The sequence below is a fragment of the Lepidochelys kempii genome, chromosome 1 (assembly GCF_965140285.1).
Source record: "Lepidochelys kempii isolate rLepKem1 chromosome 1, rLepKem1.hap1, whole genome shotgun sequence".
Classification (NCBI taxonomy): Eukaryota; Metazoa; Chordata; order Testudines; family Cheloniidae; genus Lepidochelys; species Lepidochelys kempii.
The window spans coordinates 323,007,791-323,034,604 of record NC_136380.1 but is presented as its reverse complement, the minus strand read 5'-3'; the positions used below and the strand labels follow the sequence as shown (position 1 = coordinate 323,034,604).

General features: G+C 45.6%; 1 protein-coding gene and 1 long non-coding RNA gene across 5 annotated transcripts in view; one reads left to right on the top strand and one right to left on the bottom strand.

The window, feature by feature from the left end:
- LOC140905308 (uncharacterized) overlaps nt 1–1,995 on the bottom strand; it is a 42,217-nt gene extending 40,222 nt beyond the window's left edge. Inside the window, exon 1 of the long non-coding RNA XR_012156815.2 lies at nt 1,805–1,995. This is a non-coding gene — a long non-coding RNA (uncharacterized LOC140905308). The remainder of the gene's footprint in view (nt 1–1,804) is intronic.
- Nucleotides 1,979–25,814, top strand: TRMU (tRNA mitochondrial 2-thiouridylase). Of its 4 annotated transcripts, none has more exons than XM_073328382.2 (12): nt 1,979–2,260; nt 5,481–5,646; nt 11,590–11,696; nt 12,184–12,306; nt 12,767–12,838; nt 18,720–18,892; nt 20,404–20,457; nt 20,569–20,635; nt 21,599–21,699; nt 23,294–23,438; nt 23,696–23,778; nt 25,565–25,814. In XM_073328382.2, the coding sequence occupies exons 1-12, from the start codon at nt 2,167–2,169 to the stop codon at nt 25,718–25,720; spliced, it is 1,341 nt and encodes a 446-aa protein (XP_073184483.1). In that variant the 5' UTR covers nt 1,979–2,166; the 3' UTR covers nt 25,721–25,814. The 4 variants fall into 4 exon arrangements, with proteins under 4 accessions (XP_073184483.1, XP_073184484.1, XP_073184486.1 ...); XM_073328384.2 differs by lacking the exon at nt 1,979–2,260 and adding an exon at nt 3,479–4,675; XM_073328383.2 differs by lacking the exon at nt 12,767–12,838.
- Nucleotides 25,815–26,814: the final 1,000 nt, after the last annotated feature.

Sequence of the window (26,814 nt, the reverse complement as noted above, 5' to 3'; positions counted from 1 at the left end):
GCCCCCAACTGAAACCTCTCCAACACATCAAGGATCTATAACCCATCCTGAAGGACGACCCATCACTCTCACAGATCTTGGGAGACAGGCCAGTCCTTGCTTACAGACAGCTCCCCAACCTGAAGCAAATACTCACCAGCAACCACACAACAGAACCACTAACCCAGGAACCTATCCTTGCAACAAAGCCCGTTGCCAACTGTGTCCACATATCTATTCAGGGGACACCATCATAGGGCCTAATCACATCAGCCACACTATCAGAGGCTCGTTCACCTGCACATCTACCAATGTGATATGTGCCAGCAATGCCCCTCTGCCATGTACATTGGTCAAACTGGACAGTCTCTACGTAAAAGAATAAATGGACACACATCAGACGTCAGGAATTATAACATTCAAAAACCAGTTGGAGAACACTTCAATCTTTCTGGTCACGCGATTGCAGACCTAAAAGTTGCAATTCTTTAACAAAAAAACTTCAAAAACAGACTCCAACAAGAGACTGCTGAATTGGAATTAATTTGCAAACTGGATACAATTAACTTAGGCTTGAATAAAGACTGGGAGTGGATGTGTCATTACACAAAGTAAAACTATTTCCCCATTTTTATTCCCCCCCTTTTACCCGCCACTGTTCCTCAGACGTTCTTGTCAACTGCTGGAAATGGCCCACCTTGATTATCACTACAAAAGGCCCCCGCCCTCCTCCCTCTCCAGCTCTCCTGCTGGTAATAGCTCACCTTAAGTGATCACTCTCCTTACCGTGTATATGGTAACACCCATTGTTTCATGTTCTCTATGTATATAAATCTCCCCACTGTATTTTCCACTGACTGCATCCAATGAAGTGAGCTGTAGCTCACGAAAGCTTATGCTCAAATAAATTGGTTAGTCTCTAAGGTGCCACAAGTCCTCCTTTTCATTTTGTGAATACAGACTAACGGCTGTTACTCTGAAACCTGTCTTTATGGGATTGGATCAGGATGAGTAGCCATTACTTCAGTGTGTTATAACTATTGTTTTATATTTTTTATATTTTTTATTCTTTTCTAACTAGTAGAGTGTAGGGTTGGTTCTTTAGTTAGCATAGATATTGAGATTTTACACTAAAAAAATTGAAAACAACATAGTGGTCGAAGTTGGACAACTATTTTGTTTTAAAATTAACAATGTGTTTAACAATTTTAGTAACATTGTGTTGCTTATTGTTCAGTTTTATACATTGTGTTTTTCCCGTTTGAACACAACATATTGCTCTCAACGTTTATCCAAAGTCTAATTTTACGAAAACGGTTTGGCTTTGAAGACCTTGAAGCATTTCTATGAGTGTATATTGCTAGGGCTTTCTATCATTACAATTGTTTACATTAAAATGATTGTTTGTTTGTAGTGTTATAGTTTGTGTATGTAATTAAAATCATTTGCCTCAAGAAGAGTTAATAGTGGGCCCCTGTGCTTATTACAGCTGGGCCTTAGCGGGAAAAGTGTGAGAAGCCCTGCCCTCGAGGAAAGCCTTTCACGGTGTGCTCCTAGATAACAGCTCTGCTTGAGGCTGCACTGCTCTCTGCCATGCGGGGGGTGTCTGAGGGGACATCCTACCACGGGACCTGCTGAACCTGACTCTTGCTACTTTTCTCCTCAGGCTTCCCTTCTAGTACCGTGCCTGGGAGGGGGGACGGGCTCCCCCTCCCTGCTCCCACAGCACCAAGCGGCCGGCGAGGGCGCAGGGCTGCTAGGCCCCAGCTGCTGGCTCTGTCGGCAGGAAGACAGTCCCCAAGCAAGCCCTACCGCGGGAACTCACACAGCAAACGCATTTCTACACGGCGGGACGCTGCACGCCCTTCTTTAACTGGTTCCCAACGGGGGAGCATCCCCTGCCCTCCCCCCGCAGCGGCCGGTGGCGGGGGGGAGATCTCCGAGCCAGCACACGGCGCTGAGTCTCCTCCTCTCTCCGCGCCCCTCCCTCCGGTGGGGCCGGCTCTGGGTGAGGGGCGGGCTCGCCCCAGGCCGAGCCCGGATGAGCGGGGCGCAGGGCACGTTCCCGTCCGCCCCGGCCCCGGCTGCGCCCTAGGAGCCCCGGACGCCGGAAGGGGAGAGCCGGAGCGGGCCGGGCGCCCCAGGCAGCGGGCCCGGCGCCCCAGGCAGCGGGCCCGGCTCGGGAGGATGGCGGCGGCGGCGGCGGCGGCGCGGCGCGTGGTGTGCGCGCTCTCGGGCGGGGTGGACAGCGCGGTGGCGGCGCTGCTGCTCCGGCGGAGGGGTGAGGCGCGACAGGCCCGTGCTGCGCCGCCGGGGCAGGGGGTCCTGGGGCCGGTGACGCGGAGAGAAGGGCGGGGAGGAGGAGGAGAAGAAAGGCTGGGGTGCGTGGAGCTGGTGACACGGGGGCAGTGCCGGGTTTACAATGGCGCCATGGAGCCGGGCCCATGCTCAGAAGGGGCCCCGGCCCGCTCTGCTTGCCCTGTGCCCCGAGACCCCCCGCCCGTTGGCTCCCCCCCCCCCCCGCACACTTGCTCCTCTCCGCTTGCCCGCTGGCCGGCCGGCCGAGGGCTCCTCTCCGCCCCCTGGCTGGACCCACCCTCCTGCAATTCTGGCTCTGGACGGTCTCTGCTTCCCACCACCTCTGGGGCCCCGCCTGTGTCCCTGGAGCTGAGCCGCCTGGGACAGGTGCAGAAGCCTGGCCAGTCTCAGCTGGGGGAGGGGGGCTTGGTTGGGTCCCTCCAGACAAGTGGGTCCTGTGGGAGGGGGAGTGCTGGGCTGTGAGGGGGCAGGGAAGATCTCTGTGTGTCGGGGCACTAGGGAGTGGGGGGTTCTGGGTGGGGTGCTGGGCAGTTGGGGTGGGGCTGTGGGCAGGGCACTGTGCATTTGTGGCAGGGTCTTGGGGGGGGCACGCTGAGCACAGTGCGTACGGAGCGGCTCTGGTCATAGGGAATTGGGGAGGGGGGGAAATGTGTGGTATGGCATGGACCTGCCCCCAAGGGGAAGGGGCATGCTGGCAGCACAAGGCCGGGCGTCTGGCAACTGCCAGTTTGTAAATAGTGCCCTTATGCTGGGCGAAGCAAGGCCGCCACTGTCATGCCATGCCCCATTGGCCCTGGCCGGCCCGTTGCTCTGGGGACTGACACCTCCCCCCACACGCCATGCTCCTTTGCCCCCATGGGGACCCACAGAAGGTTAATCTGGCTCTATACTGGGAGAGTTAGAAGAAGGGCAGGAGATCCTGGAGCTGGTGGGAGTGGAGGGGAAGGGGGAGGAGAAGAAGGGCAGGGGGCCCTGGGGCCCATGACAGGGGAAGGGGGAGGAGAAGAAGGGCAGGGGGCCCTGGGGCCCATGACAGAGGAAGGGGGAGGGGAGAAGGGATGGGTTTCCGGGGCTGGTGACACGAGGGGAGAAGGGATGGGGTGCTTGGGGCTGGTGACACGGGAGAGAATGATGGGGGGGGGGGGGGGGCTGGGGCCTGTGACACTTGATGTGGAGAGGGCTAGGGTGCCTGGGGTCTGTGATATGGGGAGGAAGGCTAGAGTGGCTGTGACAGGGAGTAGGGGAAGGGCTAGGAGTGCCTGGAGGTGCCCCGTCATCAGTTGCTGCCTGTGAGAGTATTACACTGTCCTGATTGTTGTCATTACAGATACTCCTGCACATACCTGTCTGTACCAGTTCATTCCAGGCTGATTTTCCTGTAACCTCTATCCCTTGAATTCATACAACAGTCACCCTCCTTCTCTCTCTGATAGTTAACCGTAACAATTTAACATTGTTCTTCTCTGTAATAGGCACTAAGTCTTGTTAAATATCAGATTATTTAAAATGTTAACACACTTTCTCACATGATTTTCCCAGTGTAGATATGGGCTTTCAGAGAATGAAACATGAATCTCTATTAATTTGATGATATCTCATGATTTGTTATGGCAAGGTTAGTATCAAACTCTTTTGATACCAAGGTTGAAGACTTTTTTAATTCACTATTTTACTTACTGAGTAAGAAGGAATTCCTTATTTTCAAACCTGAAGAGCTGTTGAAAAGAGAATAGGTTGAATATTTTCCATTACCATTGCAGCTGCATTAAGGGCCCTTACATGGGAAGTGCTAGTCTTACAGCATTTACTATTTGGCATAGAATTTTTCAAACACTGAAAAATTAGGAATTATACGCCTGCTGGAGGATGTATAGGAAGAACAATCCCTTTTGTTCTTTGATAGGTTTAGAAACATTAAGTACCAAATGCAGAGTTTTGCTGGGGTAACGCCTGCCCTCCTGCATTCTTGGAATGATTCAAGAGAGGGACAGCAGGGCCCGTGTGAGTTTAGGGAAGGAGGGAAAAAACTGCTGGGATGGGCCACCCTGAAACTCAGCTGGCAGGAGCAGAGAGAAGCATCTGCAATAGGACCCTTAGACACTTATGACATCTGTGTGCAACTGCTTTGTAGTTTTTACTCTGGACGTTCTTCCTTTCTGCTGATTGGCTGTTTGCTCCAGCTCTCTCCTGCCCCCTCCTTGACCATCTCTTCACTTCAGCCTCACTTCACCTACCCTCCAGAGTCCATGCACACTTCTTTCTCCCAATTCTCCTTCTCCTATCCCTTACCTACACGCACACACTTTGCCCCTCTCTTATCTTATTCCATCCCAGCAAAACTAACATGATGTGCAGCTGACTATTCTTCACTTTGCTGGTATGTTTCTTGTTTTGTGTTTTCTGAACAGATCTGTGTCTTGTGTTTTCTGTTTCCAGTTGGGATCCTAAAGGTTACTATAATACATAATTTTTTCCTCTCTGAAAAAAAATCTAAAATGTGTAATGATCCAGTATTCAACCTGTTAGTGTCACCTTAGGAGTTGGTTGTGAGTTCAATCCTTGAGGGGGCCATTTAGGGATCTGGGGCAAAAATTGGGGATTGGTCCTGCTTTGAGCAGGGGGGTTGGACTAGATGACCTCCTGAGGTCCCTTCTAACCCTGATATTCTATGATTCTATCTGACCAGGTGTTTTTAAATCTTCAAATTCATACTGGACAATGAGTGGGTGGGGGGAAAGGTATCTGGATGTAGAATACTCTGAAAAACTAGCAGTGGACAGAAAATCAAATCAATAGGAGACTGGCTTTTAAAAATTCTTTTCAGTCTATACATAAACAGGAATTACTAATATATGCAATGTAAAACAATCTTGGGGTCTTGGCATGTTCTCCAGGAAAGTCAGGTGCTCAGAATGCTGGGGTGAAATAATGGTATTTGGAAGAAATGAAAGAGGCTCTTGATTTTTTACGAAGCACACATCAGTCTGCCTTAATGGCTTGTCTGAGTGTTGCGCTATCTGTAGCAAGGAAGTGCAGTGTGAGGCACTGATGGAATGACTTCTTGACAACTATAAGAACACTCAGGATACTGTTGCCCAGTTGGGACTTGGAAGATCCAGAGTTTGGGTCTGATCCATAAGAATGTTTTCAGTATGTGAATAATTCCTTTCCTCCTCCCTTAGGCTACCAAGTGACAGGGGTATTTATGAAGAACTGGGATACTCTGGATGAACAAGGAGTTTGTTCTGCTGACAAAGATTGTGAAGATGCTTATAGAGTTTGTCAGAAACTGGATATCCCTTTTCATCAAGTTTCCTATGTCAAGGAGTACTGGAATGAAGTTTTCAGGTAGGATTGTTTTAGAGACATTTTCTTTAAAAATATAATTTCTCATAAAGTGTTAGTATACCTCTAACCCGATATAACGCGGTCCGCGGGAGCCAAAAAATCTTACCGCGTTATATATGAAACTGTGTTATATTGAACTTGCTTTGGCCCCCCCTGCTCCTTGTCCCCTGACCGCCCCCTCCAGAGACCCCCTGTCCCTAATCACCCCCAGGGCCCCAGCCCGCTCCACTCCGCCAGCTCCCAGCTGCGATGCTCTGCTTCCCGCCGCCGGCGAGTGTGGGGAGGTTGGGGAAAGGATGCCCCCACGCTCACCGGTTGCAGGAAGCAGAGCGCCGCAGCTGGGAGCTGGCGGAGTGGAGCGGGCTGGGGCCCTGGGGGTGATTAGGGACAGGGGGTCTCTGGAGGGGGCGGTCAGGGGACAAGGAGCGGGGGGGCCAAAGCAAGTCGCCCCCAAAGCAAGTCGCCGGGGTCCCAGCCGCCGTCCCCGCTCAGCCCACTGCCAAAACCAGGCCAGGACCCCGGCAGGCAGCAGCGTGCCATTGAAAATCCTGCCTGCCCCGGTCCACTCTTCTCCGCCGACCCCTCCTTCCCCCCCCCCCCCCCCCCCCCGCGCGGGGAAGGGTGAAGAAGTTTGGTCCTGCTGGCTGCTGCTGCAGGGAAGGCAAGCTCCCTCCTCCCCCCGCCTCTTCCCCCAGCGTGCTGGTTTCCTGCCCCTCCTCCTCTCCCTCCCTGCCGCTGATCAGCTGATGGCCCTTACGAGAAAAGGGGAGAAGAGAGAGGGGGCGAGCGGCAGTACGCTCGCTGCTCCAGGGAGGAGGCGGAGAAGAGGTGGGGACGGGGCCTTGGTGAAGGGGGGTGGAATCAGGGCATATCTCCTCCAGCCCCCTGCCATGAGCTGCTCTGGGCAGGGGGCTGGGAGCACTCCCACAAACCTAGCCCACACCCGCAGCCCCCTGCCCTGACCCCTGCACCCCCACACACACACCCCAGCCCCCTTCCCTGACCCCTGCACTCCCCCACGACCCCAGCCCTGACTCCAGCACCCCCACACATACCCAGCCCCCCATGCCCTGACTCCTGCACCCTCCTCACACGCCCCCAGCCCCCTTCCCTGACTCCTGCACCCCCACACCCCATGCCCTGACTCTTGCAGCCCCCCACATTCCCACCCCTACCCTGAGCACCAAAAGGGAGCTCCTGCATCTCCCCCCCACATTCCCACCTGCACCCCTCGCACCAAATGGGAGCTGCCCAGGTAAGCACTCCACACCCAAACCTCCTACCCAACCCTGAGCCCCCTCCCTCATTCTAGCTCCTGGTCAGACCCTGCACCCTAACCCCCAGCCTACTCCTTCACCCCCAGCCCTGTGCTCTGTGCACTCCCACCCTCAGCTCAGTGCAGAGAGAGAGGAAGAGAATGGGCTAGAACCAGGGAGAAGGTAGGTACCCATTCTATGTGGGCAGGGCCGGGATCCCAGACCGGCAGCGGTCTGAGAGGGGCCGGCAGCCGGGACCCTGGCTGGCAGGAGCCAGCGGATGGAACCCCAGACTGGCAGCGGGCTGAGCCGCTCAGCCCACTGCCGGTCTGGGGTTCCGGCTGCCAGCCCCTTGCCAGCCGTGGTCCTGGCCACAGGCCCCGCTCAGCTTGCTGCCGGCCTAGGTGAATGGAACCCCAGGCTGGCAGCGGGCTGAGCGGGCCAGCGGCGTAAGATCAGCATTGTAATTTAATTTTAAATGAAGCTTCTTAAATATTTTGAAAACCTTTTTTACTTTACATACGATAATAGTTTAGTTAATAATATATAGACTTACAGAGAGAGACCGTCTAAAAAACGTTAAAATGTATTTACTGGCAGGTGAAATCTTAAATTAAAGTGAATAAATGAAGACTCGGCACACCACTTCTGAAAGGTTGCCGACCCCTGGGGTAGAGAATGGCAAAAGACTAACAAGGATAACTTAGTATTGATAATTAGTGTCTTTCATAAGACAGTACAGAAATATCTTAATGTGGTAGCAATTATTATTCATTCCTTGTCTTACAAGTTTAGGATCACCACCAACTAATATAGACATAGGTCTATTGGCATACTTACTTACATTTATTCTTTGAATTGATAGACGGGATTTCTCTGGAATTAGGTTAATTCGGCTATGTCATCCAGTTCCAATTCCTCCCTCTTTCTCTTTTCATCCATACTAACTAGCAGCAGTTTGAGGAAGGAAATATTTAATATGAACTTCAGTTACTTTCATTTACATCAGATTGGAGGAAAAAACCCTGCATATTAGACTACTTTTATTCCGAACCCAGCTCACCACCTAGTTGTCATAAAAACGAGCTTTGCTTCTTTCAGCCTCTTTTGTGTTTTGTAGACCAAATCCAGCAGGGGAGGGAGGGACACAGGCCTCTGAGCCAGAGGCGGGCTTGGGCATAGGTGTAGTTTTACTTCTATTTTGTGTGGGCAGGGGCCAGCGGGGCTCAGGCTAGATCTGCATGGCAGGGTCTGGGGAGGGAATGCCACCTCCACCCCCTGACTCACCTCAGCAGGCCGCCTAGGTTGTGGGGGAGGGCACAACCAAAAATTATAACTCAAAGGTGGGGGGCTCAGCTCAAAAAATTTGAAAACAGCTCAGGGTGCAGGGAGAGGGGTAGCTAGGGGTTATGTGCAGCCAGTGGGGTAGCTCAGGGTGCAGGGAGAGGGGTAGCTAGGGGCAGGAGGGTAGCTCAGGATGCAAGGAGGGGATAGCTAGGGACTGTGTGCAGGCAGGGGGGGTAGGTCAGGGTGAAGGGAGGGGTTAGCTAGGGGCTTGTGTGCAGGCAGGGGGGTAGGTCAGGGTGCAGGGAGAGGTTAGCTAGGGGCTTGTGTGCTGACGGGGGTAGGTCAGGGTGCAAGGAGGGGAATTGCTAGGGGCTGTGTGCAGGCACGGGGATAGCTCAGGGTGCAGGGAGAAGGGTAGCTGGGGGCTGTATGCTGGGAGGGCTCCCCTGCTGTCCCTGTTCCCTGAGGTCTCTGCCAGTCATGGAGCTGGGTCCTCCCACCCAGGCTGCTCTTACCACCTATGTGAGCAATGGGGGCTGGGACCTGAGAAGCAGCTTCAACGCCCTGCAGCAGCAGGAGACAGCTGCCTGCTCCGTGGCACTTGCCAGAGCAGCAGCTGTTCTGCACTGCCTGACTCTGGCTGCCTGACTCTGACCTGGGCAGTGGGTGGGGAGAGAAGGAGGTAGAGTGGGGGTCTGGAGCTGCCCCGGGACTGCCCTGCTCTTGCACTGTAATTTCGGGGCAGGGGGGAGGGGAGGCAACACTCCTGTGTCCCCCCAACTCTGCCCATGGGCTCAGTGCTTCTTCCCCCTGGGGAGCACTGGAGCTCGGGGCTCCGGAGTTCAGCCCTGCTGCTCCTGGCTTTGGCCCCGCTGGAGGCATTGGGAATTGAGGCTTCAACCCTGCAGCTCCTGGCTTCAGCCCCGTGGGAGCTGCTCGTGCTCTGGGTTTTAGCCATGGTGCCCCACAGTCTCCCTGAAAGGGTTCACAGATCCCCAGGGGGGCAGCGGACCCCCTGTTGAGAACTGCTGATCTAAGAGGCTGCCAAACAATGGGGATTTTCCTTCTAAAAATTGTTTACACTACAGCTTGAAAAGAAAACGGGGGAACAAGGAAGTGCAGTTAAAATGAGAGCCTTATTTAATACTTAATATTTCAAATGTTTTAACTATTTTTCTTCTTTTCTGTATTTTTAATAAAAGGTTAAAAGGATTTTTAATGGTCTGTTTGCTCGGGTACTAAGCGTTCTATACCAGTGGTTCTCAAACGCTGAGTGCGATGCCCCCTTATAAATTAAAAACACTTTTTGATATATTTAACACCATTATAAATGCTGGAGGCAAAGTGGGGTTGGGGTGGAGGCTGACAGCTTGCAACCCCCCATGTAACAACTTCACAACCCCTTGAGGGCTCACGACCCCGCAAGAGCCCCTGCTGTATATCAAGCCTTGGACCTTGTTTCCAACTGTTTAATGTTGGACAGTGATTGGGTTAACACCTTTAGCCCATTTATTCCATCTAAATTAATATAACAGCCCTACCCTCCCCTACCTCCACTTCCCCTGACTATGGGTCCCTGCTTCTTTCCTCACCACCACTCTACACTCCTCTATTCCCTTGTGACTCCCTGCTTTGCCCCCCTCTTCTCAATTCCATGCATCATCAGATCCACTTCCTTGTTTCCCCCAGTCATCTCAGCAGAGAAATACAATCAGGTTAAGCATAGGGCCTCACTTTGCTCAGTAAGGAAATACAGGGTGTCCCCTCCCCATTTTCCCTGTTGATACAGGAGAGTGAAGTTATTCTACCGTCTTTGGGAGTGCTAGCCTGGGATCTCCAAATAAGAGACAGTGCAACTCGAGGTGTTAAGCCCACACTACTACTTTTGTCAACCATTTCCTTCCCCTGTTTTCCCTGCGTCTTCCCCCTTCAGTGCAGGGCTCCCATGCAGTCTTTTACTCTAGCAAGCAGCTTGCCCTTCCCTAGAACTTCCTCTTCTGCCTCTTCAGACTGCGAACTTACCTCTTCCCATGGTTTCTACCTCTTCAGGCCTCCTCTTCCTAGGCCTTTTTAACCAAGAGAATCACTCTGGATTTGCCTTTTCTGTAGTCTCTAACCAATATTGGAGAGATTCAGCAGCCATTCTTACTCCCCTTTTCCTTTGTTTTCTGCTTCCCTAAAGAACCTGCTGACTACCCTTTTTTTAGAACTCCCTCTGACTGACATGAAGGCTTCTTAGCCTATGTTGGCAAAACTTATGTTGCTCCAGGTACAAATATTCCACCCCCTGAGCGACATAGATTACACTGACATAAGCGTTCGTGTGCACAGCAAGCTTCTCCAGCCGACATAGCTTATGCTGCTTGCGAAGGTGGGGGGTTTTGTGCCGATGGGAGAGCTCTCTCCCACTGGCGTAGACTCAGTAGAGCATCTTCACCACACGTGCTGCAGTGGTGCAGCTGTACAATACAGCAAGCTTTGCTGTTGCCTACTTTCACAGGCTCTGGGAATTATTTCCTTCAGAATTTCCTCTGGGTTGTAGTCTTCCTTACAGGTTACAGTACACTCTTATGAATAAATTGCCTGTTTGGCCTTGCCCTTGAACGTCAAAGAGGAAAAACAAGAGCAATGCAGGTGTGGGTAGGCCAGCTGACTTAGTTGCTGGTATCATCTGTTAAATGTATGGGAAAAGGTAGTAAACAAAGGACAAAGCATTTTGCTTTTTGTTTTTAAAATAGTCTGTCAAATGTAAAAATGTAAGGGACAAATCTGAGAGGCTGTTTCAGTTTGTAAAGAGTAAAAAATAAACACCTGTATTTTTTTTTTTTAAGTGTAAAGTACCCTTTAATTAGCATGTACTGTTTGCGGGCAGAATCCTTTGCTGTCAGTTTCTATTTATTTGAATAGGAATTGAGGACAAGAAACACCTTGCAGGCTCAGGCCCTAAGGTATTTCAGTACACATGCCCATCACCATAGTATTTAGGCGCTGTTGTTAATTGGCAATTGTTTAAGCATTTTGAACATGTAATAAAGTGTTATACAAGAGATAATCAGATACTGTGGTGATGAGGCCACGTTTGTCCCTAGTTAAAAATATAAATGCTAAGCACTTTTCTTATTGTAAAGTACAAAGATGTTGAAACTTAATTTGATAAATGCTAGTATGAGTTTAAATATGAAAAACTGTAGCTTAGTCCAGTCATGGAAAATCTTAAATGAGTGTTGTCTTACAGGTAAAATAAAATGTTAATGAATCGTTCATATGTTTGCTTCCTGCACAATTTATGTTTAGTATTATTGATAGGTGTTAAGCTCTCAAGAGTAATAAGTACTTCTTCACGCTTGAATCAAATTATCTGACATTAAAAAATGTTTATAGTTGTACATTTGTTTTACAGTTACCTTTTAAATGAGTATGAATTGGGAAGAACTCCTAATCCTGACATAATGTGCAACAAGCATATCAAATTCAATTATTTTCTCCATTATGCTCTGGATAACCTTGGTAAGTTGTCTTCAGGTGTGTTTGTGCATACCCTATACTGCAAAAATGCCAAAGAGGAGCAAATTCTTTTTTAAATGTTGGGCAAGAAGCCTGATCTCATGTGCAAACACAATTTAAACGTCTTTGTAGCCTTATACCAGTATTTGTAAAGTATTTCTTTTCATGTGTTTTCAGAGATGTAAGTAAGTTTATTTCAGGGAACTCTCTCTTTTATGAAGAGAAGTTTAAAATTTGCATTTGAAGGTGCTCCTTGAAACCAAAAAAAATGGAAGTGTGGTACCTCAAGAAATATGATTTTCCATTAAATATTGGAGCTGTATTAAGGTTAGGACAGCACTGGCTAGCTATGTAAAGTTTCTCAGATGTCATTTATCTTTATTTTTTGTTCCGATAATCATTTTTGTTTCCAAATATTTCTATAACCTTTAATACTCTGAATATTGTGAAGTTCAAGTGTGATGTAGATGTATTTTTAAAACTGGCATAGGAGCGAATGCAGTTGCAACTGGACATTATGCAAGGACTTCACTGGAAGATGAAGAAATTTTCCAACAGAAACCTATTAAAATACCACAAGGGCTTTTCAGAAACCGATTTGAAGTTAGAAATGGTAAGTGGTTAATATGGCTTTGTCACAAATTCACAGGCCCAGTGCTCTGTCTTGGCTCCATATGGTCCCTGGGAGGAACAACTTGCAGTGTCAGCCCTCTGTGAGGATCGATTCTCTCTCTCTCTCATGTTAAGCCATTTGACTCCATTGTCTCCTGGACCACACCTCTAAGCCTTCCCCATGGCTGGTGTGACAAAGTCATACCAGATGGCTGCAAGAAGGTCCTGGAAGACCAATTTGTTATGCCTAGAATGTTAAAGGCCCTTTTCCCTACAGGCTGAGAGAGGATTACCTCGGGTCAATTAGGGACATCTGAATCCAATTAAGGACTTGCCTGAGGCCTTTAAAAACCCCTTCTCTGGGGAGAGAAAAGGGGATTGAGAATGACAAGCTGCTGCCAGGCTAGTGGCAGCAAGGAAATAAGCTTCTCCAGGCTGAAAGGCTGTGCTTCCTCCCATAGGAGGAACAGCCAAACCTGAATGCCTGCTAAGGGAGGGACCGACACCCTGCCCAAGCAAGGAGGCAAGGAAAGGTATCCCCTTTGGTTGTGTGTTTGAGACTGTTTCCTTTCTGTTTGTTTGGTGAAGGATCACCCCTTAGACCAACCCTGAAAACGGCCAAAGGAGCACAGAAGGGGGAAGGCAAACGCTGCCCAGAGCGGGGCTGATTTACTTCAGGGCTGCCATTGCCAGAGGGAGTAGTGCTAAGTCTGGCAAGACAAAGGAGGTGCCTTGCCACACTGGTCAGACTCAGTGAGCTCCCCTCAGTGAGTCCACTTGAACTGGACCCTTGGGGGAAGACTAGCAGAGAGGGAGCAACAAAACTTTTATATTGTAATAGGTTTCATAGTGGTAACGGTGTTAGTCTGTATCAGCAAAAAGAACAAGGAGTACTTGTGGCACCTTAGAGACTAACAAATTTATTTGGACATAAGCTTTCATGGGCTAAAACCCACTTCATTAGATGCATGGAGTGGAAAATACAGTAGGAAGATATAGATAGGTAGATATCACACACACACACACACTGAAAAGATGGGGGTTGCCATACCAACTCTAGCAAGACAAATCAATTAAGGTGGGCTATTACCAGCAGGAGAGAAAAAAAACTTTTGTAGTGATAATCAGGGTGGCCCATATTGTTACTCACAACTTCTTGTCATCTTTTCAGGTTCTCTGTGTGTGTGTTTGTGTGTGTAAAATCTTCCTACTGTATTTTCCACTCCATGCATCTGATGAAGTGGGTTTTAGCCCATGAAAGCTTATGCCCAAATAAATTTGTTAGTCTCTAAGGTGCCACAGGTGGTACTCTTTTTTTTTTTTTTTTTTTTCTTTTTAAGATTGTAATGACTCTCTGCCAGCGTTGTAAAACAAATGGATTTGTTGGAAGTCTGGAACACAGCATAGAAAGTTCTCGGATAGCCTTTAGAACAGAAATTTACAGCATAGTTCATTTGGGTCTTCCTGAGTTCAAGTGGGTCCAGACCCCTCTTTGTCCCCAGTCTAGAAGTGTTCCTCCTTCCAGCCTCCACACTATATCACCTTCCTAAAAGCTACTCCTCCTTGCTTTGTCTTCTTTCTTGAGTAAACAGATCACCTGGGCTCTGTCTCTTCAGCCCTTTGTTCTCCCACTGGCCAAAACCAGATGGGGAGGGCCTTCAGGTCACCGGTTGCTAAGTTATAAAGTGTCCCAGCCATTGTCTGGGGTCCAGGCCGCTACATAGCGGAAACTGAGGCATGCTCAATATTCATATAAAACATTAAGAAAATTCCCCACTTTGTCTCTTACACAATCATATTGAAAGCAACATGACTTCCTCAGTTGAGGTCTCTCAAAGCACTTATCTTTGTAAGAACTTTCCTTAATCACAGTTATATTTATAAACATTAAAGAAACAAGATACTTAAATGGCTTTAAGCTTAACATTTTCTTACACAGTATTGCCAGCCCCCTTGGCATTAGGTCATGGTGTTGCAGGGGTCTTAGCCTCCAGTGTTCCCTGTTGCCTACTACTTGGCCCTATAATAACCTGTTTCTGTCCACAGCTTAGCCCTCCAGCTAAATTGCATCTGATCTGGATCCCTTTCAGGATAACAGAAATCCAAACATCCCGAACAACCCATCTTGGGCTATGCCTCAACCCATCTGGATTCAGTTCTCAGCCCCACCCTGGGCTTAATGGTCCTTGAGTTGGAACTTCTGTGCACCTTCTTTGGGGCAGACCCATCTTCTGCTTTGAGTTCTGGCCCAAGGACCCTTTGTTAAACAGCTAGGTCTGTGCCTTTAAACATGGTGCTGTTTTTCTGAGCTACTTCCTGCCTCCAAGGCCCTTTTGCTGTTTCCCAGTAGGCTATTTTTATTACAGCATCTTCTGTGGTTTCCAGACCTCTCAGGCTTCTTCCTAGTTCATCTCAGCTCCTTGCTCCTCCCTTGGAATGCTGACCCCAGGATTGCCTTCCTGGATGTTTCTCCTTTTCAAAGGCCCATCACAGGGACTAAATCCATCCCTGTAGCCTTTTTCAGCATGTCTTTGCCAGGCCTTTACCCAGGGAAGTCCTTAGGCATACCCAGCATAGCGTAGGGCACATGAAAATTTGGGGTACCCCTGGGTCTTAGTGTCCACCCTCCCACCTCTTCTTATCCCTGTTCTGACCCTTTCTGCAGACTCCCACCACACCTGGCTGGTGCAGCCTGGTGAGTCTTCCTCTGAAGGGGATCTAGTACTTAAAAGAGAAGAAGCCTTCCAGCTTGCTAGACCTGTTAACACAACATTGAAACTGTTAAAGAGTCATTCAAGTGGTAATGAAGCATTTGCCAAATAACAGGCATTTGCCAATCCCAAGATATATACTGTCAGTTTCTCAATTTACTGACAGAAACAGTTGTGCATTACTGTAATATTTACTCAGAACATGTTCAGCTACAGGTCCTTAGTTTAAAATTTGCTTTAAAAATATTTCATCAATGTGTTACTGAAGATTATAAAATCACATCTCTAAAAAATCCTTGCATAGTTTTTAGATGCACAATCTTAATATTCATCTTTAGCCTTAAATGCTTGGATCTTCAGACATATAGTTTTTTAAATAAATCCTTCAAAAGATCACCCTTATCTAAAATACACATGCGAGCTCGGACTGCCGTTGGGCATAGGGGCACCAGTTTAATAATACTGTATAGGGCACCATAAATCCTAAGGACAGCCCTCCACACCTGACAGCCCTTACTTGAGAGAGAAGTATCTCCCTACCTCCTCTCTCCTGGGCCTCCTTTTTTTGAAGGTGTTCTCCTTTTTCGGTGTAGTCTTCCCTAATCCTTTCACAGCTGTGGTCACTAATGGTAATCAAGCCATCAGGTCAGGATCAGCAGGGGGATAGCTGCTACATCATTGGTGAGGCTGATCCTGACTCCCCTTAAAGGGTCAGCCAGCCTGTGACAGTTGGTTACAATCATAATACATATCAAGATGATATTTCAACATTATTAAACTTCAGTAGTCAAACTTCTTGTTGTAATATTGTTGGAATTCTGTACCAAAAATTAAAAATTCAGTGCCAAAAAAATAAAAATTCTGCGCACAATATTTTAAAATTCTGCAAATTTTATTTGTCAATAAATAAATGTGGAGGCTCCAGCATGGCAGTGGGAAGCACAGGTCACTGGCTCCACAGAGTTGGGAGATCACCCTGCAACCCCCTCTCCCCCCGGGGAGGGGGGAGACATAGACTCAGTGATGAGGCTGCCCCTGACGCAGCATAAGTGCTGGGTCTTCCCCAGAAACACCCCGGAGCCCTGACCCTCTGCACCTGAAGCACCAGGTGTGGGCAGGCAGGCTCAGCCCAGCAGGCTCCAGGTGTAGGGTGAGAGGGTTCTGTGTGGGGCAGTCTGGGTGTGGGAAGCTCTGTGGGGGGTGCGGGGCAATTGGACTCTGCAGGGGGGGTCCATGTGAGGGTAGTTGGGTTTCAGCAGAGCGGGGAGGGGGTCTGGATGCCGGGGGAAGGGGCTCGGCAATGCTCCAGATGCAGGGGGAATAGGGCTTGGCGGGGAGGGCCAGGTACAGAGGGGTGGGGCTCAGTGGGGATGTCTGGGTATGGGAGCATCCGAAGGCACAGGGGCTGAGTGGATGGGGGAGCATCTCCTATATAGTGACCCTTCTCCCCAGTACTGAGGAGCAATTGAAACAGAAGTGGGATGGCATGTGGAGCCAGGGGAGGCTTCTGGGGGTGGCTCTAACCTGGCCCTGGCCGCTCTGTGCACTCCTCCCCCAGCCCAGCTGGGACTAGCAGCTGAGTCTGGTGCAGGGTAGGAGTCACCAGCTGGGGCGATCCCCAACCGTGGGGAGGGCCAGGTGTGGGGTGAACAGCTCAGTGGGGGGGGGATCCAGAAGCATGGGGGTTGGGTGGACAGGGAGTGGGTCTAACCCAGCACTGGCCGGGGCATCCCTCCATCCCCCAAGTAGGTATTTACCTCTCCGTCGGCTGCTCCGGGTGCTTGAAACCATGCGCCCGTGCTGCTGGGCAGGGCACGTAACCACTCTTGCAGCTTCCCTTTGCTTCCCATCAGAAAGTCATTTTTTTCCAGGGAAGCAAAGAAATCTGCGAATTCTGTGCAGGAGCAGCGGCACAGAATTGCCACTGGAGTAAAATGAGAGACAATAGGTAGGGTGGAGATAAGCAGAGACATGAAAGGTCTTGAAAGTGAAGAAAGTAGCTTATATTGAATGCCATAGAGAAGGGTGAGCCAGTGGAGGGATGCAGAGAGATGGGTGGTATGGTCAAAGTGACAGGATAAGAAAATTACGTTTGCAGCAGCATTCTGAATGGCTGGGAATGGGACATTGTTGCATTTGTCAAGTCCAGAGAAAAGGATGTTGCAGTAATTGAAACGTGACATAAGGAGAGTCTGGATGAGAGTTTTAGCTGTGTGGATGGATTCATAGATTCCAAGGCCAAAAGGTACAATTATCTAGTCTGACCATCTGTATGACACAGGCCATAGAACTTCCCCAGAATAATTCCTAGACCTAGATTATATCTTTTAGAAAAACATCCAGTCTTGATTTAAAAACTGCCAGTGATGGAAAATCCATCACACCCTTGGGGCATTGTCCTAAATGGTTAATTACTCACTGTTAAAAATTTACCCCTTGTTTCCAGTCTGAATTTGTCTAGCTTCCGGTTAAAGCAATTGGATCATGCTACAGCTTTCTCTGCTAGATTAAAGAGCCCATTATCAAATATTTGTGTCCCATATAGGTACTTATAGCCCAGAAGGCGGCACTTCTAGAGTAGACCTGAAAGGTAAATCTGTGTTATCACCATATAGATGGTGGTTTTATTTGCGTCTGGAGAGTCAGCATTTTCCGGGGCAGGGAGAAACCCCACTTTCCAACTTCTGTTTTGTGACACCTCTTAACTATCTATCACCATGAATGTGGTATTCTAGGTGTGTTTCCAGACCTATTGTGGCGACTCTCTATTACTAGATGTGACTGACCAGTATCTCAAAATCATCTCTCAGTCATTTGAAACAGAAGGCATTGATGTGTTAGCCATGAAACTCCAGAGCTATGATGGAGACTAGTTCTTATCCAAATGGACAGAATATGACTGAAAATTACAGTATAACTATGTGATGGAGGCTGACATCATGGGCTAGTTGGATCATAATTATTACATATACAAGACAGGATCAAGTTGTTTGTGCTCCGAATCTGTAGATCATTTGTATAAACAAGTCAAATTTTGTTCTGTGGTACTGCTGTAGGTCTGGAATAACTCCAGTGACATTAATGTGGATTTACATCAGTGTGACTTTGAGCAAATTTGGTCTAACATTTTCTTGAAAAGCAAGATACAACACTGTTAGCTACATTTACAAACAGCAATATTTTAAAATATTAATTTATAGCATTGCTTTTCTTACTAGGAAAATTCACAGTGATGTAAAGAAAACAGAGGTTCAGCAAAATACAAAATCAAAATCTGTGTAGCTCTTTTTGGTAGTTTTAAAGAAAAAATATTATAAAAATATTATAAAAATCTTGGAAATTTTTATCATTTTATTAAAATGTTTAAGACCATAATAAACAGGCAAAACCAAAGATTTGGAATGTTGGGTGTCGTAAGTCAAACATGGGATTAACTGGTGTTCATGTTAGTTTGAGTAATCAGTTTTAACCCCCATTTCTTCTTGTAAAATTGAACAAAAGATACAGTATTAGGAAATGTAGCAATATCTAGGTTGTAAAAAATGCCCCAAATGTTTTCTGTTAAATACAATGAGAAAACTCGCTAAAATGTGTTTATAGTAGAAGTTCTTATTTTAGGTTGAATTTTAACTAAACTTATTTGTAAATAGTAGGAGTTAAGCTATGTAACATTGAAACATCTTGTGTATTCTACACCTTGCAGCTGTAAAACTCCTTAAAGGCGCTGACCACTGGAAAGACCAGACCTTCTTCCTCAGTCAGATTTCACAAGATGCTTTGAGGAGAACCATTTTTCCTTTAGGAGGATTGACAAAAGATTTTGTAAAGAAGATAGCAGCAGAACATGGATTTCATCATGTGCTAAAGAGAAAAGAGGCATGGTAACACTTATTAAACTTTTGATTTATATTTATCTCTAAACCAGAGGTCCCCAATGTGGTGCCTGCGGGCACCATGGCGCCTGCCGGGGCATTTTTGTGCACCCGCAGGACACTCCGCTGCCGAAATGCCGCCGAGAAGCGCTGCCATTTTCCGGCAGCATTTTGGTGGCAACGCTTATTACCGCTGCCACTTCTCGGCGGCGGGGTGTCTGGTACCCGCCACAGTCTTCTGGGAATAGCAATACGCTATTCCCACAAGAAAGTTTGGGGTCCACTGCTCTAAACCATTCTTTTTCTGATTTATATGTTATTATAAACATTAATACTTGTTAGGTAAACTTTAAATATAGTCATAGTTTTTTTAATTACATTGCATCAAATTAAGTCAAATTACTTCTGAGTAACATAATAAAATATATTTGGACTGTAAATTGAGTTTTGCATTGTTTACGCAGTTGTTTCTACCTGTCCCAAAGTACTGTTAAGTGTGTTTAGGCTGGATATTTTAATTTTTGGTTTTGTTTTGTTTAAAAAACTCCTCTACCATTGTAGCTCTGAGGAGCTGAGGTGAGGGATGTGGCCTGTTTCCAACCAGCACAAGTCACAGAGATAGCCAATGATTTATATTTCACCATGGTTCTCTGTATCTCTAATTTACTATGGTTGGTTGCAGGATGCATTGATATAGATTGTTTTTTCTTAGGTCACTTTTTTCACAAGACAAGTTCTGTTTCCATAGCTAAGGAACTAATGCTTTATGGTGTGATATTTTGGAGTATGAATGTAAGCAGCTGCTATGTTCCTGATTATGTTCCTTCTTGCTTTTAGTACTTGTACTTATCTTTATAGCAAGAAGTTTTTTACTATGCTGTTGTCTGAGGACTGTATTATAGGGTTTTTAGGTGATGTAGTTTCAGGAAGAAAGAAGAACAAATCTGCAGAGGTGCTTAAGCATTGCAGTGATAAGTGTGGAAGTAATTTTCCACCCTGGCCAACAAAACAGCTAGGGCTTCTCCTGCCGACAGGATTAGACAGCAGTTGAGCAGGAGTTTTGTGGATCAGAGTGGAGTCGAAATGTGGTACTTAAGTACCTAAATCTGAGGTTCAGGTGCCTAAGAACCTTTGTGTATCTAGGCTTCAGTGACTTGTCTGTGTGTTAGTATTGTATCATAAGGTAAAGGACAGGTCACTTTTTTAAAATATACATGCAACACAGTCATCAAGATGTGTTCATGTCTTACTGAGTAACCATGTGATCTTATTGTCACCCGTGTCTTTCTCCTCTTTCCCGTGCTTATGATTTTTACTTGTATTGAATTTAGTTTGTGTGCTCTTTGAGGCAGCGATCTTTATATTCATTTTGTGAGGCTCCTAGCATATTTCTAGGTGCAAGGGAGGGTAAATCTTTGTTGTACTGATAATGAATGTTTTGACGTTAGTATTTTAAAATGTTTCATTCTGCTTTTTTATAGTGTGCGTTCATTTTATTCTTTTTTTTTTTTTAAGAGTATGGGAATCTGTTTTATTGGTGAAAGAAATTTTGAAAACTTCATTCTTGAGGCAAGTAGCATTAGATTTGGGGAATTTATAAACTTCTGTTCTGATTTCCCTAGTAATTTGTAATGTGGCCTGGGGAAAGATCTTTTATGTAACTATTTTTCTTTCTTGTAGTATTTACAACCTCGTCCAGGTAACTTTGTTTCCATTGAAGATAACAAGGTGATAGGAACACACAAAGGTAAGCAGCTGCCTTTCCTAGCTAATTGATTTTAAATAAACCGTTTGTGTAATATATAACAATGCTTTTTTTTTTTTTTTTTTTTTTGGGAAAGACTAGTTCTGTAAAATTCCAAAGATCTACAATCCCATTCTGTTTTGGTATGCCTAATGAATCATAGAAGATCCATTAACCCTGTAACTATGGCTTTGGTCTATCTCTAGTTTTTATATTAGTTTTATATCACAATAAAAAGAAAAACCATAATTATTGCCTAGCACCAGTGATACTTCAGATTACTTTGTTGCCACTAGGTAGGTCATCATTAATTTTATGCTAAGGGAACATTGTCAATTTGATTTATTTTTTTAAATGACTAAGTTTCAATTCCATTTTCTGATAGAGCGCCCTTTAAATGTCCAGAAATTTTAAATTCCTTTAAATATAAGTTAATACAGGTTCTTTTGGGCAGTTAGAGAACACCAGCACCAGATATGCCCAAGTTCACCTCCTCTTTCCCCTCCTTCCTCTCTGTGAACATCTGCCTGTTGCCTCTTCACTTTCAGACTCTGTTACTGATAAACACCCTTCCAAGGCTTGCAAAAGAGCCTACACCGAAGATCCCACAAGCCAGTGCATGAAAATCTGATGTCAAGTTAGTGAATATAATAGGAAGTGAAACTGACTCATTAAAACTGTGAAACTGACAAGACACATTTATCAAATTCACAAACTAAACAAGCTGAAATACTGATGTTTTTCTCTAATCTAGTTCAATTATAGTAGTCTTTGGGGTATTTGTCACAACAGCAGGTACAGACTTTTAGGATAAAAACTTTTTCAAGTTTATGGGGTGTCTCTAACTTTTGCTCAGTGGTATACTTAACCTTTTGAGGAGAGGGATTTATGCATTTGAAAGATTTTGATTTCTGCAGCTAAAGAGTTAAGGGGTGTTAGCTGTGTTAAATTTTCATATTTCTTTAGGTTGTTTCCTGTATACAATAGGCCAGAGGGCCAAGCTAAGCGGCCTCAGTGAAGCTTGGTTTGTTGTTGAGAAAGATACAACCTCAGGAGATATCTTTGTGGTAAGTTTATTTACACTGATACTGTGTGTGATTAATGTAGGCATTGCATGATTCCCACTGAAAAGAATGTGATTCTAATCTATGTAGAAGTCTTGGCTTTTCCATTTAAAAGAGAAACAAAAGCTGCCAACTGATACAGCATTAATAGGTTTTATACATCCTGTCCAAAAATTTGGCATCTGATTAGTAGACAGTTGTTAGAGATTTTAGCTTGAAGTATGTTCCAAACTATAGGCAATCAAGCTCCAGTGTACTACTCCAAAACACAGGTCGTTTTTCATATAGCCATTGTGGCACAATACATAATACTTTATCTAAAACATTTCATTTATTATATTGGTATAGCAAGTTGCTAGAAAATGAAGTATTGAACACTAATACAATTTCACCTCTCTGTGAAAACAGACAAGATACAGCTCTGTAAATAATTTCTGCCTTACTGACAAGTCAACATGTAGCATTCTCCAGCATTCTGAAGCACCCTAACATCACTAATGTTTTGTGCAATGTTTGGTTATCTAATTGGCTAGTGATGTTATTTTTCTTGCTCTGAAGTGTTTCATTGTAGCAGATGTGTTTTCTTGAGACAGCACCATAAACCAAAAAGGGGATGAAGAGAGAAATGAGCATAAGAGAATTATTTCATGCCTTAGACACTGATGTAAGAACCTCCTCTTGGTTGCAGCTTGTATGCCAGACTACTCAGTTTTGTGGTGTTCTCCCTTATGCCACTGGCAGAACGACAAAATAGTAACTTGAGAAGCACTTCCAGTGGCATGTATTTTTAACTCTTTATGCTTTACCTACTTCTCAAAAATTCCTTCCAGAGGTAGTGTGTCACATGAATTGGCATTTGTCTTCCATCACCCAATGCTATTTAATCAATAGAATAGCATAGATTTAAAGTCCAAACATCTTTGGTGTCTTATGATTGGTAATGACAGTTGGGAGCTTGTTACATTACAGCATTCAAAAGTATATTAGTCACTTTTTTACAACAAATGGTAAGACATGGTCCATGCCCCTAGAAGGCTTACAGTCTGTTAAATATGATTTGATAAGTGAGGGTAAATCAATAGAGTGGGGAATGGGTGAATAAGGACAAGGGAACAATAACAAATCACATTTCCTCATTATAAGCATGTGCACATCTTGATTTCTCAATTCCTTTTTTTTTTTAATATCTATCTATTTTTTAAATGGATATCAAGGAAGAAGAGAATCTTAGAAAGGGATTTGGATGAAGAAAAGATAGTGGAATTGTTGGATCAAGATAACGAGGACAATACTGCATAAGGGTCAGCATGGAGAAAGGGCTGGCAAGGATTGTGGGAGAAATGCACAAATGATCTGGCATAACTGTGGCGGTGAAGGAAGCACGACGCTGAATAATAATTCATACTTGCTATGGCATATTTTTTTCATGAAAGATTTAAGGAAGCTGGTTAGAATCTAACATCTACTTGCTTTACTAGTTGATTAGCTTTTATTTTGTTATGCCTTGATGTTTTCCTGAAATCTATGTTTTCATTCACAGCAGTTATGTAATATCTGGCATAAACATTGGTATTAAACAAAAATGTTGTACTTTAAGGCACCATCTACAGATCACCCTGCACTGTATAGAGACCTACTGCGGACAAACCGTGTGCATTGGATTGCAGAGGAACCTCCTGCTGAGCTAATTAGGGACAAAATGATGGAGTGTACTTTCAGGTTTCAGCATCAGATGGCACTAGGTGATCAAACTTTGTACATTTAAATCTATTCAAATTCTGATCTGGGTGATACATTGAAATAGGGTCTAATATAATTTCCCAAAAGTAGATAAAAATGTTTGTGCTAATGATGCTTTTCCATTTTTTAAAGACTTAAAAAGCATTATTTTTGGAGACATCTTCACTCATTAGACTTGTTTCAGCCAGTGAAAAACTAGTTAATTGATTTGTGACTATAAGGGTGAGCTAGCTGGCTGTTTAACAACTTTCTCTTTTAGTGCCTTGCACGTTAACTCTAAACCAAGATGGGACAGTGTGGGTGACACTAGTCAAGCCAATAAGAGCTCTTACACCAGGGCAAGTAAGTGTTGCCAGAATTGATTCTTTTAATTTCTATTTACTAGCATCCTGCATAACTTCAGTTAGAAGAACTTCAGAAAGTTCATCCACCCAGTTTTAAAGAACTGTTGTTTCAGGCTATCTAAATCAGCGGTGGGGAAACTTTTTGGCCCTAGGGACACATCAGGTACAGAAATTATATGGAGGGCCGGGTAGGGAAGGCTGGGGGAGGCTATGCCTCCCCAAACAGTGAGGCGTGGCCTGGCCCCCGCCCCATTCCAGCCCCCCCGGAACTGCCCCCCCGGAACTCCCACCCCTATCCAACCCCCCCCGCTCCGCACCCCTGACTGCCCTCCAGGACTCCTGCATCCCATCCAAACACCCCTTCTCTCTGCCTCCTGACAATCCCCCCGGGACGCCCGTCCCCTATCCAATCCCCCCTGGACCCACCCCCATCCAACCCTCCCTGCTCTGCCCACCCCACATTACCTATGGGGTGGGGGAAAAGGGGGCTCAGTCCTTTCCCTGTACGTTTTCCCTGCTCATTTGGCTGCTCTCCCTGGCAGTTGGGCAGGGCTTGCTCCCTGTCTGGGCTTGGCTGCTGGGGACAGGGGCCAAGCATGCTGGAGGTGGAGGGGGGCCCTGGTTTGCTCTGCCCCTGTTCCTGGCAGCAGGGCCCAGGCCCCTTGACCACCCCCCTGCAAGCCCCCCTCCTCCTCGCCTGCCCCGGAACTCTCCCTGACCGTGCCGCCCGGCTGGTGCTGCAGCCACACTGCCCGGGTGCTGGGGGAATTGTGACTGGGAGGGAGGGAGGGAGGGGAGCTGAAGGGGAGGGGCTAGGGGCTAGCCTCCACCCCTCTCACCACACTGCCGCGGAGTTGGGCTGGCTCCTCTGCAAGCCTGTCCTGACCCCGCAGGAGCTCAGGGGCCAGAGGGAAGGGTCCTGCGGGCCGTAGTTTGCCCCCCTCTGATCTAAATCATCACTCAGTTATTTTACTAACATTCAGAAAGTTTTCTCCAAAAACCAAAATGAAAGAAACTTGATTTAGAAACTTTGGGCCTCTCTAAAGCCCATTGCAATACATGTAAATATTCCCTCGGATGTTAGTGGACTTCGGATCAGACCCTGTATGCAGAAACTGAATCTGTTATGGGTCTAAATACATACATGAATTGAACCAGGAGTTTGGTTAATAATTTGCTTATTAGAAACTTTGTGATACTGACTTTCATATTTAATATTTGACTCGGGGAGTACTATTGGTTTTTTGAATGTCCAGAAGGTTATCTGCTTCTGACAGATTCACATGTCCCAGCATAAAAGTGAAAAGAATAATTACATAGTGGTATGTAACATAACAGCCTTTCACATTCAGTACCACACCATAGAATGTATAACTCAGCCTTTTGAAGAGGCTCCTGTGAAAATGATACACTCTACTTACATGACTATCAGCCCCTTATTGAAAAGCTTTTCAAACAAAAAGTGTTACATAATAACTAAAGAGAGATTCCATCAACAAGAAAAATAATTAAAATAACTATCTTACCACTGATTTCTCATGTAATATTGTAAAATTTCATGATGGAATTTCCATAACATTTTATATTTATACTCGCATGAGTCAACAGTTCTAACTATTCATTCTCTTTACACTCCCATTTTATGTAATGTGGTCAGAGCAAATACAAGGGAATAAATTTAATGTTATCTTGAGTATTCAGGGTGATCTCCCTTCTTATCTGTCAGTCTCTCAGCATGCCACTTTGCCAGTGCTCTAAAGACTGTCGCTGTGTTTGTCTTCTAGTTTGCTGTGTTCTACAAGGGTGACGAGTGCCTTGGCAGTGGAAAAATCATGAGGCTGGGCCCATCAGTGTACACCTTGCAACAGGGCAAAAGCAGAGAGCAGGATCCAAGGTGTGTGTTAGCAGAGGAGACCAAGAAGTTAGAACCAGCAACGTAACTCTTGCACTTTTCTTGATTGAAAGACTTTGGGGAAACTGGAGCCTTAAAATAATGAGAGCAACAACACACACACACACGTATTCTCTGACAAACTATGACTTTTAAAGGGTGAATTATGACAGTCCTGTCCTTGTATTTGATTGATGGTACCTGAGAGGGTTTTTGAACAAAAAACAGTTTTGATATGGTTTCATGAAAATAGGTCAGTAACAGAAACATAGTATACAAAAAGATGGGCATGACTGGATGAGACCCATCCTGGCAGTTTCAAGATCAGCACTTTCATGTTTTCAGAACTGAGTTAACTGTAAACCAAGTATTTAAAGTCAGAGTCTTTCTAATATAAATACACTGTTTATGTACTACTCTGTTCTATAAATTTATGAAAGTCTCTACAGCTTGAAAAAGCTGCTTTTCCCTCTTCGTTTCTTGTGCTATGAATCAGCCTTGTGGTTGAGAACTCGTTATTAATGAATTTTCAATATGTAATAAAACAATTAATTTCCTAAAATTGCTCTGTTACAGCATCAGCATATAAAATTATTTTAAAAATGCCCAAAACACTAAACTTCTCTTCTAGGCACAACTGAAAGTATTTTTTAAAAGCTGTCTTTCGTTAAAATGCATACATGATTTTTGTTAAATGTGTGTGCATGTGGACTTTGGGAGAAGGATGTGTTATCTCTTCATGCAAACTGGTGAAGTTGAATATAACTGTGAGCAACAGGTATTTATTTTTCACTTGCAATAAATTTTACAACATGTATTTTACACTTGTTTGAATCTTATGCTGCTAGTAGTTACGGTTTAAGATTTTACTATCATTTAGGTTTTGAAATCTAGTGATTTGAAAGTAAATGTTTTGATACATCTAACAATCTCTTATAAAACTGAGTAATGGTATGCCATTTTACTGTAGTTTAAATAATTTTGTAAACTAATCAGGGCAGGGACTGTGGATTGTGTCCTTGGAGCACTGAGAGTGCATTGTCAGGGTGTAAATAACACCAAATTCATATTTACTTGTTTGTTATATTAAAGCTTGTTATACGGGTAACTTTTGGGGAAGGAGGGCTGGCATTCGTGGAAATA